The 13,766-nt window shown below is 39.5% G+C and overlaps 1 protein-coding gene across 11 annotated transcripts in view; it reads left to right on the top strand.

The window, feature by feature from the left end:
• The window catches only part of SLK (STE20 like kinase), a 66,513-nt gene extending 53,206 nt beyond the window's left edge, over positions 1–13,307 (top strand). For 10 of the 11 annotated variants that reach the window (XM_084846389.1, XM_084846397.1, XM_084846393.1 and 7 more), the window contains 6 exons: positions 3,436–3,565; positions 4,024–4,148; positions 4,775–4,963; positions 5,402–5,527; positions 8,606–8,719; positions 11,198–13,307. In XM_084846389.1, the coding sequence (XP_084702515.1) occupies positions 3,436–3,565; positions 4,024–4,148; positions 4,775–4,963; positions 5,402–5,527; positions 8,606–8,719; positions 11,198–11,344 (831 nt within the window). In that variant the 3' untranslated portion in view covers positions 11,345–13,307. Of the gene's footprint in view, positions 1–3,435; positions 3,566–4,023; positions 4,149–4,774; positions 4,964–5,401; positions 5,528–8,605; positions 8,720–10,706 lie in introns of all 11 variants that reach the window. The other variant, XM_084846395.1, reaches the window with a different exon arrangement.
• The last annotated feature ends 459 nt before the right edge of the window (positions 13,308–13,766 follow it).

Genomic DNA, 13,766 nt, shown 5'->3' with positions numbered 1-13,766 from the left:
ACACAATGCTCCTAAAATTTTTAGAGGATCACTAACATTACATCAGTGATTGTTGTTTTTTCATCCTGCCTAATAATCTTTGATATATTGTACTTTTCTAATTCAGGTGAAGAAATAGAACCACATGATCTCACATTTTGGGTATTTAACAATGTTTTTCACGTTCAAAAAGCATAGTTGCAGTGATCTAGTAATTTTATGGTGTGCACATGGCAATGGATGCCTTTTCTTCCTCATCCCCCCCTGCTCCCCTTGATTAGCAGCTTTTTAATCCAGGCTAGTTTTAAAAAGTGGGTTACCAAGTGGCAAAGCGAAGCTGCTGTTAGGAAAACAGGGGAGCATCCTGGTGTGAGTGCATATATTCCTTTATGGTGCTTTGGTGTGGGCCTGGTGAGTCAAGTAGGAACAACAGATTGAAGTGACCATTGTCATCTTTATAACTGGATAACTTAGTCTAATAGACATTGCCTGAAGATACCAAGCAAGTAAAGAATTACTATCAGCTTAAATAATTTCTGCGCAACCTGAGTTAACATCAGCTTTGCAGATTTATTCACTCATATCCATAAACTACATGTTTTCTTGTATGAAGACCTTTGGAACTACAAGGGTATCAGAGGTGACTCACCTAAAGGAGGAAAACGGTGGGCTTGTATTAGCATGAATGGTCCCTATTCTATTTTATATAAAATATTTGTATGTATATTGTGTTTTCATTTACATGCATTTAAAGGAAAATAACACCAAGTATTCAAGCACTGTGAGATATTCACACAGACACTTTTCAAACAAAGAAATAATTGTTTGGCAGAATTACAGTTCTTTGAATTATATTCTGTCTGCTGTTCTTTTCACAAAGCTCCTGTACCCCCAAAAGTGGGGAGATGGTAAATAGTTAGCATGCAGCCACTTCCACTTTGTAATGCGTAAAGTGGCACGTATGCTTGGTTGGGTTGAGTTGGTTGGCTGTTTTTTCCCACCATTATGTAAAACATGCACCTGAGAGTTGTTTACCCTAGCTTCCCAATTACACAGTAGACATTTTGCAGCTAAATACAAGTTTCTAGTGTAGAAGTATTTTCCATGTCATTGAGGACTTTAGCCTGTAAATACTGGATTTTTAAATGTGGCAGTGTTGGCCTTTTAGCATATTCACATGCCATTTTCTTGGTCTGGATATCCCATTTTACTGTGTCCTGCTTTAGACTTGGGTTTAAAACAGGGGTGGGGAACATATTGGCGGGAAATGACCCCTGCCTTACCCTGCCCTCTATGGATGATGTCAGGGGTTGCTATGTCGCTGAGGTCATCTGGTCCCCAGCCGAAGCCCCAACTGGAGCCAACCTTCACTGTATATGGGCTTTCCCCAGCTGTGGAAAACTCGCATGCAGAGAAGCCACCTGAACAGAGGAGATGGCTGGAGCATTCTAGCTGCTGCATCAGTTGGGGTGTCTTTGCCCACACCACATGTGACATGGGGCGGACAAAGCACTTGGCATACCACTTCCCCTCATAATTCATAGGATGAGTACCATGCTAAGTAAGGGGAATCCTTCTGGTACCTCCAATCAATGATCAGAGACAACAGGAGGATTCCCGGGCCCAAGCTCCCAGTAGCCTTTAGGGGCAGGGCATGGGGAGGGGTGTGGTTGGGGCTTGCAGAGGAAGCCAAGGCCTCTGTGGGCTGCATTAAGCTTACCAGCTGGAGCTTCCCTGGCCCTGGTTTAAAACTTTAAATTCATCACCATCTTTCTGTGCTCTTTAAATGCTACCTTGTTGCACCACTTCACAAAGTATTTTTAAAAGGAATTGTGCTGAGACACATCTGTGTCTGATCCATGAAAATATAATAATGAAAACTTCATAGGCATGCTTATCTTGAAGAACATTTGCGTAGGCCAGAAGTTTATAAGCTGCCCCATGCCTTGCACATATTCTGTAAGGGAGTATAAAAATCTTTTAAATAAATAAAATTCTGTGAAAGGCAGGTGTACACGCCTAATTTTCTCCACACCTTTGCACATGAGATGATTCAAACCAGCTCGCTTCACCCTCCAAAGAAATGTGATTTGTCATCCTAAATTCATTGTCAACAGATAACAAGACGATACCTACTATTAACTAGGAAAATACTATAAACAATCCGGAGTCAGGAGCTGGATCTGTGCAGCAAATATTCTCGTCTACAGTGGGCAAAAGAGACACTGTGGCTTAATATTTTCTTGCATTGCTTTCCAGGTTTCCTTTTCTCCTTGAAAATAGTGATTAGCGCAATGGGAAAAACAATACCCCCTTCTCTCAAAAAATATTAATCCTGCCTTATCCACAGTTGTTTGCAGACACTTATTTTCTCTTTACTGCTCATTTTGATCATGTTTCCTTTTGTTTCCTTCCTCTTTAACTGATCCCAGACATTTAGGGGGTATATACTGTGCATTATGATGTAGCAGCACTGCATAGTCAATCAGATGTGGCTATTTGTTGGCATCACTAAAGGAAAATGAAACCCATTTGGAGTGAGGGCAGTGCTTGTGCTTCCGATACAGGTCCCGTGAGCTATCCTAGCCACTCAGGGATCGCAAAATGAACACTTCCACAACTCTTTTTGCAATGATCTACAAAAAAAAATTATTGGAAGATTTGAGTTTGTGTAGGCGGCTGTTTTAATTCTGACCAAGATTTTTGTGAAGCAGGCCCATTTTTCAGCTCAGCCCAAATCTGTCACTTTTGCTTTCCACTCACTCCTAATCAGCATTAGTTTAATTGGTAATTACTGGTTCTATGCAAATTCGTGTAGCATTTTAACTTTTAGTCCTTAGAAAGCTTTAAATATCTTGAATGGTTCATTGCTTTGTGTTTTATTTCTGCGGGGGGGTTTTCAGCCTGGTATACAACCACATAACATAACATAGCAAAGCAGTGGATCTAGCAAGCTACTTGCACAGGAAGACATCTTACTTTGGCAGACAAGTGACTGCCCTCAAGACTGTCACATAATCTGGTTGCGTTTCAGCCAAATGATAGATTTGGAGAGAGGGGGATACTTTGAGGGAAGATGAAGAAAGAACTCATATGGCCATTTGTAGTTCCCTAATGTATGTTCACTACTGTTCAGAGATGCATGATTCCCCATCACCCTTTATGGTGCTGAGTTCTGCAAAAGCTGCTGTATGTGCAGCAAGTCCACTTACTCTGTAAAGTTTTAACTGACCCTTGGTTTTGAATCTGGGAAACCCACATTCACATTCCTGCCATCTCTGAAGTGGGTGGCCTTGTGGGAAAGTATATGTGTCTTTCTCTCTCAACATAACCCACCTTACACGGTAACTCTGAGACTAAAATGCTGCTCTGAACTCCTTGGAAATAGGGTGGGATACAAATGAATACATATGGGAGCTGTGTATAATTGATTCATTTTGAACTAATTTCTAATAGGAACAGGAGTTCGTACAAAAGCAGCAACAAGACTTGGATGCATCACTAAAGAAAATAATTCATCAGCAAAAAGCAGAGCTAGCCACCATTGAACGGGATTGTCTTAATAACAAGCAACAGCTCATGAGAGGTATTTCTCCCCTTTGTGTCACTCTTGGATTAAAACTTTATGAACTTAAAAGAAGTGCTAAGGGTTCTGGCCACATAGTACTGTTCACATGCATGCCCCATGGAAATGAATAAGAATACTTCTGGAGTACCATCCTAAATCTGTTTGTTCAATGAATGTTGGAAAATCCAGTTAAGACTGTAACTGTACTTGAAAGTCTTCGTTCATCAAGCAGAAAAATGATGTTAAAAATAAATTTAAAAATGTGTTCTCTGTTTTCAGATGCTGCCAAACCTAATTGTGTTTATAATTTTGGTCAAATATTTGTCAGATAACTTAATGTTAATCCATTTGTTTGGTTCATTTTCTCAATTTAATAATATTTAGTTATTTTATGGTTATTTTATGAAGTATACTGTATAAGGACTATTTTGGAGTGATTTTCTCAGTGACCTTGAAACACTTTTCTTTTCCTCTAGCCCGTGAAGCTGCAATATGGGAGCTAGAAGAGCGACACTTGCAGGAAAAACACCAACTGCTCAAACAGCAGCTGAAAGATCAATACTTCATGCAAAGGCACCAACTGCTTAAACGGCATGAAAAAGTTAGTGCAATCCGAGTTTCTTGTATTCTTTGCCTTATATCCTGGTTCTTACTGTAGAAGCCTTCCTTTGCACTTGTTTTAGTAATTAAAATAATTTATTTAATAATTTATTTAAACCATTTGATATGCCTAATCTCAGTCATAGTGTTTGCAATGTTTGAACTTCCAAAAGAGCATCTCAAATTCAAGCTAGAAGGGAACGACGCACTAATACATTAGATCATAAAGAAATGAGAGACAATGAGTTGAGTATAAAGGGAGAGCCACAAATGTTAAAACAGTAGGACAGATGCTATAAGCCACATATCTACATCACTTGGCTGATTATTCTATAATATGTTATTTTTATTAAATCATTCTATACATTGCATATAATTTATATCAATTCATTTCGTTATTAATAGAACCTACTATAGCTATTTCAGCAGAACTACATGTTTAAATTTTAGTCAGTATTGTGGATTTCTGTTTATTGTTATTGAACTGTTATTTTTACATTTTTACCTTCAATTTCTCCAAGAGAATGTTATTTTCAAATACTTAATATTTATAGGGAAAAAAAATATATTAAATACTTTGTTCAATGGAAATCTATTATCTCCCTGCCACTTTGTTTTGTTTTGTAGGAAACAGAACAGATGCAAAGATACAACCAGCGGCTTATTGAGGAGCTAAAAAATAAGCAGACTCAGGAAAGAGCCCGACTGCCCAAAATCCAGCGCAGTGAAGCAAAAACTAGAATGGCAATGTTTAAAAAAAGCCTAAGAATTAACTCTTCAAGCACTCCAGAACAGGACCGTGAAAAGATTAAGCAGGTAAGTAGTTTTAAATGGTTAAAGTTCAAATTATTTGTGTGAGGGTTGAAGGGAGAGATCTGTGTACAGACACTGTACATTTCCATGACACTCATGGACCCTTAAATTAATCTGAGTCCAAGAAAGTGGTATCTTTAGCTATATTCAGTTATCTGCTTGATGTTGATTACTATTAAACTCTTCAATATAGTGAGCCAATTGTGACTTGTATTGTTCATGGATTAGATTGTTTAGGAAAGAACCAAATTAATACAGTATGTACTAGGAATGAATGATGATGGTTTCTATAGATAGTGGTTGAGAACACCCCTCCCTTTTCATCAGGCTAATACTAGCAATTGCAATATAATTACAGTGTTCTTGCTTGTTACACTGCCATTTAATTACATGCATAAATCTACAAACATCAAATAGATTTTAACTCCTTTTTTCTGAAAGTTTGCTATTCAAGAAGATAAGAGACAAAAAAATGAAAGACTGGCTCAACATCAGAAGCATGAAAATCAAATGCGAGATCTTCAACTGCAGTGTGAAGCTAACATTAGAGAACTGCACCAGCTACAGGTGAAACACATAAAACATAGTGTCTGATGGAACCGTGGTAATCTATATTGTGTCCTTTAATGTATTTATATACAGGTCTATCTTAATTATGGTGCCTTTTCGTTTATGAACTGCATTTACATGGAGCTCTCCTGCATGGAGATGTGTTCTGCGATAATCTTGTAACTCTGTTACTGGGGGCAGGTGTGTGTGTATTAAAAACAAATCTGTACCATTTTCTTTCTGAAGAACAGCTAACATATAGTTAAGCAATATTAACATGCATAGTCTGTGAACTTCGCCTCTCAGAAACTGATCATCTTGTGATGGCAGGAATACTTGGATGGTTTCTAGCAATGAGCCAAGCTTGGGCAACTATAAGTCCATCTGTAAGCACCTCAAAAACAATGCAGTGATTACTCGAAGCCAACATGGATTTGTCAAGAACAAATCCTGCCAAACTAATCTGATCTAATTTTTTGATCAAGTAACCTCCCTTGTGGACTGTGGGAATGCTGTAGACATCATGTACCTCAACTTCAGCAAAGCTTTCGACAAAGTCCCCCATGATATCCTGATGAGCAAACCGGCTCAAAGTGGGCTAGATGAAACAACGATCCGGTGGATCCACAGTTGGCTACAGAATCAGACTCAAAGAGTGCTTATCAAAGGGATCGTCTCAAACTGGGGAGAGGTCTCTTCTCGATCTCTTCTCGATCATCCCAGAGTGCAGGACACGGAATAATGGGCTCAAGTTACAGGAAGCCAGATTCCAGCTGAACATCAGGAAAAACTTCATGACGATTAGAGCAATAGGACAATGGAACCAATGACCTAGGCAGGTGGTGGGCTCTCCCACACTGGAGGCATTCAAGACGAGTCTGGACAGCTATCTGTCAGGGATGCTCTGACTTGGATTCCTGCATTGAGCAGGTGGTTGGACTTGATGGCCTTGTAGGCTCCTTCCAACGCTACTGTTCTATGATTCTATACGTCTAATTGCATTTGTGTCTAGGTGGCAATAACCAAATAGCCTTGCAGGTAACAGGGCTTGCCCTCTATGAAGTTGTTTCTCTTTAGTTTAAAGGTTGTGGATGGAGGCTGAAAGAAGTTAAGCTATTAGTAGTAAAGCACTCCACTCTGTCCGAGTGGCAGTAGTGTCAGATGTTACACCCAAAGTTCACAGTCTTCTCAGACTGCTGTGCTTAAGTTGATATCAGTGACTAGTGGAAAGAATCACCCAGTGGCACGGAGAGCTAATGCCCATTCTGTGTCCATTCTAAGAGCCTCATGGATGAAAGAGGCCGATTAAAGTGGCACTGTACCTCCCTGAGCCAGATAAATGGGCGGGGATGGATAATGCAGCCTATTAGAACATTGTGTAATTCAGAGCTGTGTAATACTGTATGTGAGATGTGATTTTTTTTCCTTTGCCTGTTTTAGGTTATCAAATGCTCAATCCTTTTCAGCCTTCCTTTCAAACTAAAAATAGCTCTAATAACCTATGGCTTTAAAGAATTGCTACATGAAACCATGCACTAGTATTTCCCACAAGTGAAACTATAAAAATCCTTTTAAAGTTTTAATATGCCTTTTACTTTACATTGTTCATTCTGGAGCACCTTTGTGTGTGTGTGTGTGTGTAATCTATACACACACACACACACGCACACTATGTTCCACAAATAATTCCAAATTCTGAAATCAAGTGAACCATTTACAGGAATACTCCTCAACCTAAAGCAATCTGAGGTTCCAACTGGAGTTTTAGAGTAGTATTGTTCCTCTTAGCTAGAATTTTAAGGCATAATTGTGTTTTCTTGTCCATCTAGAGAGAAAGCTTTCTGAAGTGTCTGTTTGGGGGTCCTGGATGAGCAATGATACTTGGATCTGCAAAAATGCTGAATTTGTACAGGTGCCTGTGTACCTGATGTACTTTGCAGGAAAAGGGGGGCACCTGCAAAACGGAATACTCATCTGAGGCTTGGCTTTCACTGTAAGAAATGAGCAGACAAAACTAGCGAGGTGTGAAGCAAATTGGTACACCAGGGCAATGGCACAAGGTTGTTAAAGCAAACAAAGTTCCTATAATGAGGACCTTCAGAGGCCCTCCTTCAAGACACCCCACCTTCTGAAGTTAGGCAAGTCATGAATGGGAAGAGGCCCTTCTCAGGTGTGGTGCCCTGTATGTGGAATGCCCTTCCCTGTGAGGTTTGCCTGGCGCCAAATTTGATATCCTTTTGGTGCTTGGCAAATATCTTTTATTTGTCCGGGCCTTCCAGCCTGTTCTCCAGCTGGTTTTTGACTGCTCATTTTCAATGGTCTTATGAGTTTCTTTATTGTTTTGACTAGGGATGTACGGATTTTGTTAAATCTTCTCCGTCTGTGTTTCAAGCCAGTCTGCTGTGGAAACTGTGGGTCAGATTAATAGAAATCCAAACTACTTTGAATCCACTGCGGATTTCTTTGGCATCCCTAGTTCTGGCCTATTCTTACTGTTTCTGTGCCACCCATTTTATATATTGGTTTATTGTATGTTGATACTGTTTTTCTTTGTTGTAAGCTGTTTTGGAAATTTCGGTAAACTGGAACAGCAGATACATACATAAAGGATAAACAACAGCTAGGGGGAGGATATTATGATATATCATGAGGATATCTAGTCAGGCGATCACATAAAAGTTTGTACCTTTTTAATGAGGTAGAAGATTTTATATGAGAAGCAAAAATGGAAGCTTCAGTAGTGATAGATTGGTGTTGACTGCATACCTCTGCTTGCACACCAAAAACTGCCAGTCAGATGTACTATAAATCTGCTGATACTAGCTCTGAGACATGTTCATAGTTTTAGTTTCTGAGAAAGTGAAAAACATCTAATATATATTCTTGGTGCCATATTATAGGAATTCAAATAATCATTGCTGTTGAAAAGCAATGAAAAGTAATGATAGTGAGCATTACTAAGGTAGTATGTAGGAATTATTTTTGCCACTATACAGACTAAACTAAAGAATTAGGTCAGCATATGCTGCTGTACAAGTGGCTAATCATTTAATCTGGTTCAGTTTTACTAAGGGATTATCTCTATCCCATTTTCAGAATGAGAAATGTCATCTACTGGTTGAACACGAGACTCAGAAACTAAAAGAACTGGATGAGGAACATAGCCAAGAACTTAAAGAATGGAGAGAGAAACTGAGACCAAGGAAAAAGGTAACATATTGCTATTTCAGTTCTTTTTTTATTGTGGTCAACATACCAGAGATAAAAACAGTGAGATGTATTTACAAAACAAAATATAATGTCATAAATAATATCACCTCAGACATGGAACTATTCCTAAATAGATTCCCTTAGACATTTCCCCAGAAACACCCTTCCCACATCAGATAGTTGCTTCCTTATTCTTACTGCCACTGACAAGGATTTGGCCACAACTAATGTAACTGACAGAATTTTATCTGGCAGCAGATATTGAACATAAAATTGGGTTGATCTACCTAGTAAAGTAGTCAACACAGGGGTAATCATTTGCTACCCAGTTCTGGTATAGAAATTGAAAAATGAGAGAGCATGTTCCACAGATTACACTTCTTCACTGTTACATGGACAAAACTGCAAGGGCAGGGGAAACCAAAGGAGGTACTGATATTTGAAAGCAGACCATTACAAATTGGGAGAAATAGACACACCAACAGAGTGCATTACTTTTGAGATGGGTCTTTTGTTTGCATGGTGACCCATGACATTTCCACTTTCTAATATACAGTTTTTACTGGAAAAAAGCATAAATGACACAGCTACATCTTAGGGCAGCCACAGACTGAGGTACCGCATATAGTATAATATAGAACTCCAGTTGCTGCACTAGCAACTTAAATGAAGAATTATTCTGTATTGAATATTAGCAGCAGTAACCATGACAAAGTTAGAATGGTTATGTGGGTTCAAGTAAATGTTCAAAATACCTGTGCATTTCTCTAAAAAAAAATAGCATTGACTTTTCTTAATTCTATGGAGGGGTGCTTCTAGACAAGGCTTTTATAGCCCCCTGCCTCATTCACAGGATTTTATGGGGGGCAGGGCATGTTGTCCAGACAGTGTCTTCCTCCCATAACCCTCCTATAGTTTCCCACCGCTTCCATCTTTTTTTCTTACTGTGAAAATCTGTTAAGGAAAAGACAGAACAGCTTCATAATGCCTCTGATTGCTAGCGCTAGCCCCCCTTTGTCTGGAAACGCACAAGATCAGCTTTGACACACAGGACCGAAGCATTTATTCATCACGGTTGACATTGGTGTCATCTCTATGTAGGGCCCACTACCCACCACACTATAAAGCCCTGGTTGGCAACTAATACTTAATGAGGCCAAAGATGCTGGCAAAATTCTTGTTAATACCCTCTTAGGGAGCAATCCTATTGGGATAGGCAGCCACCTCTGAACTTGGAGGTGACTGCCTATCCAATGCAAGTTGGGCAGAGCATGGAGGGGATCCTCTCCACGTTCCAGCTGCCCTGCGTTTGCGGCTGGACAGCCGATTTCAGCTGTCTAGCCACAGGACCTTGGAGTGGGGAGGCGGAGGCCAGATGATGCATAGGAAACATTGTACCGGCACTTCCGCACTCCCTGCCCCAGGGAACGATCCCTTTTGCCCTACTCGATGCTGTTCTTACGAGCACAGAGCCCGGGGATGTTCCATGCTGCCTACAAGATGGCAGGGGGAGGGGGCGAGAAGGCGGTGCTCCGGGAACCCACCTCAGAGCGCAGCTTCGAGGTCAGTTCCTGGAAACCAACCGATCCTATGGCCATCTAGCCACTGTCTAATGGCCATAGGCTTGCACCTTTGGAGTATTTGCCAGAGTCCTTCCTTTAGGAACCTCAGTTGCTCATTTTTCCTGTGTCCTGTACATTAGGATTGAGCAGTTATGGTGCATTATAAGGGAGGGCTTTGCCAAAGCTCCCTCTTGCTATTCACACTGTAGGAGAGGGAGATTAAAGAGCCATTTGCCTGTGCTTCAACTTGTGTATACACATGTGGCTGAGATGTATAATGTGTATGGGGGGGGGGGTTGAGATTAGGGCTCTCCTGCACTTAAGATGTAAGGGTGGGGGCAGATTTACAGTTGTCTACAAAATTAGAATTCCTGTGGAGAGACATTTTTGAATCAAATTACATCTCTTTCGTCTGTTTTATTTAGCAAAACTTGCCGACAGAATTACAAGTACTTCAAGATCACAGTTGGAAATTCTTTCCCTAATATCCCATTGGAAAAGGAAAGGTTCTTCCTGTGCAAGCACCGGGTCATTACTGACCCCTAGAGGGACACTGCTTATGCTGGCGTTTTCATGGCAGACTATAGCAGGGTGGTTTGCCATTGCCTTCCCCAGTCATGACTACCTTTCCCCCAGCAAGCTGGGTACTCATTTTACCGACCTCGGAAGGATGGAAGGCTGAGTTGACCTGAACCGGCTACCCGAGACCCGGCTTCCTCTGGGATCGAACTCAGGTCGTGGGGAGAGTTTCAGTTGCAATACTGCCACCTACCACTCTGCGCCACACGAGGCTCTTGTGGCACTTTACATTATTGCAAAATAGTTGGTTTTATAGCTTGTTTGATACAAACTAGAACAAAAACTAGCATCAAGTCCATCATGTTTATTTTGTTTAACTGTTGTTTTTTGTCATTAGACACTAGAAGAGGAATTTGCTCGGAAGCTTCAAGAACAGGAGGTTTTCTTTAAAATGTCTGGCGAATCTGAATGCCTTAATCCTTCAACACAAAGCCGGATTTCTAAATTCTACCCAATTCCTAGCCTGCACTCCACTGGATCATAAATGTTGAACCTCTGTGAGGTGGCTTTGAGTGTACTTTTTAGCATTTTCAATTAACCATCTTCAGCTTCTGGAAAATAAAATCTACACCTGCATCTAAGAATCTCAGTGGAACTTCATCCACTTTCAGTGGAGACAATCAGTGATGTCAGAATTTCCCCTTCTTGTTTTCATGCTGGGAAACAATTTAAAATAGAAGCACAGATGTCTTGAAATCTGATATGGTATTTTTCATGCGTTTCAATAATAGATAGCCATTTCAAAACTGCTCTGAAAAACTGTAGTATCCAACTATGTTGGTACTGAGAAGCAAGCCTAAACTATTAGTGATCTTCTGTAATGGCCCAAGAATAAATACAAAGATTCTTAGACAAAGATACTACTATAATTATAATTCAATCTTCTTTGTGTTATGCCCATTACTCTGAGGAAATGGGTTGCTAGTCTCACCTTTTCAGTGCCTGAAACCATTAAAATGCTGTTCCCCCCCAAAAAAAAACATGTTTATCACTAAAGAAACCCACTGTTATATTACTGTAAAAAAAAAATGCTTGCTGTTGCTGCTGCCACAATTGTTGTCAAATTTTTGCACTGAAAAACCCTGTTCAACTTTAAACTGTACAATTCTCCCTTCCCCTCTTTCTGGCTGGTAGTGTTTTACAAACGGAAAGGAAACAGCAGAATTTATTTCTTAAAACGAAGTGTGCAAAATGCACTCATTCTCTCCCCCACTCCCTGGCAAAAACACACATTATAGAAATATGAATTGGGGAGATTCTCTCCTTATCAAAGTAGCGGTTTGAGACTCCGGAACAGTAAATGGCTGTGGCTGTCCTTTTTCTTACAAATCAATGCTGATATCTCTGGTAGCAAGAGATCCTTTTTTTATTTCAAAATGTATGTTGATCTATAGAAGGGTTGAAGTTAAATATATAGACAAACGGTTTAATCTGCTGCATTGTTTTGCCATGAAGTAACTAAGCGTAAAATGGTTGTATTTCTAAAATTCATAGTTGTACTATAACTTATTTTCTGTGGGGGTGGAATGGAAATATTTATGTTAGCAGGAGATGTGCCTGCATTCAACAAAAACTAGTCTTTTGAGGATTCAGATTTGAGTCATATCAGGAAGCAGTATTGTAAACTGTTCTTTTGGTATGCCAGTGTTAGGCTTGTAATATAAATGTTGGTTGCTTCCTATCTTCTGCAGCCTAATCTTTTAGTAGATAACTCTGGATAATCAACTGTAAGTTTTCACATTTTGCTTTCATTAAATGTGAGAACAGTCACTTTCTTATAAATTTTATATTATGTCAACAGCATTCCTGCATGCAAAGAAAGTGGATTATAAAATTACATAGTACTTTAATCAAGTGTGACCAATAATACTTTAGCTACAGAATTCAGATATTGAGCTTGGCTTTGTCTGATTGTTTAGTTGTGACAGTATAGTAAGAGTAGTTTGACGATGCATGTTTTCAGTTAAATTTTGTTCTTCCCAAATAATTTACTTTTAACAAGTATATCCTAGGTAGCCTTAATACCTTACGTTTTATTTTATAAATATGTATTGCGTACCAGGTTGTAAATTCACATATACATCACTAGAATGTTGCATTTTACTGAATACAAAGTTCTTAAATTTGTTTATTCTGAATTGCTTAGGGTGAAAAAGTATTCAAAAGCCTTTACTTTTTTAAGCTTAACCTTTATTAAATAACTAGTATTAACTATAACATTAAATACTGTTTATCTGTCTAATCAACAGATAATCTGTTTAAAAATCTCAAGTTCATTGATTCTTTTGGGGAATTGTGTATGTCAGCATAAGTTTTTCTTGTTACCTGTTCTCTCAATATTTACTGTTCTGAGGGGGTTCACTTCTGTGGTGATACAATTCGATGGGAATTATATTGCATCTATGTGTATCACGTCTCACAAGAAAATCAACAACATAAGAATTTTACTCTACTTGGTCTCTTCCTGCATTGGTGATTGTCTGCTGGGGGGGGTGTCCTTCTATCATTGTTGCCCTATACTGAACATAGCATGTTTCACACCTTACAAAATCAGGCCTTGATTACCCCAAACCCATCCTAATTTCATTACACAGGCTCAGTTCAAATGCCAAACCATAGTTTGACTATCAGAAATACGTTTGTGCCTTCCCTCCAGCATTCACTTGCTCTCAATCTGTCTCCACTTCCTGACTCATGATAACCACAGGTTGCCATGACATCAGAATCTGAGGAACTACGGTTATAGCAAACCAAAACTGGATACCCACTTCAAATATGGATACTAGTTTGCAGTATCCATATTTTTCCTTGATTTGGACATCACAGCAAACTAGTTACTGTGAGCCAGCCAATGGCAGGAAGGAATTGGAGCATGCAAGGGGAGCACACAAACAGAAAGCGTATTC

The sequence above is a fragment of the Heloderma suspectum genome, chromosome 3, assembly GCF_057233095.1.
Source record: "Heloderma suspectum isolate Gila_16-S chromosome 3, 16-S_ref, whole genome shotgun sequence".
Lineage (NCBI taxonomy): Eukaryota > Metazoa > Chordata > Lepidosauria > Squamata > Helodermatidae > Heloderma > Heloderma suspectum.
Note: the sequence above shows the minus strand (reverse complement) of the source record. Positions and strands in the feature narration are given on the sequence as shown.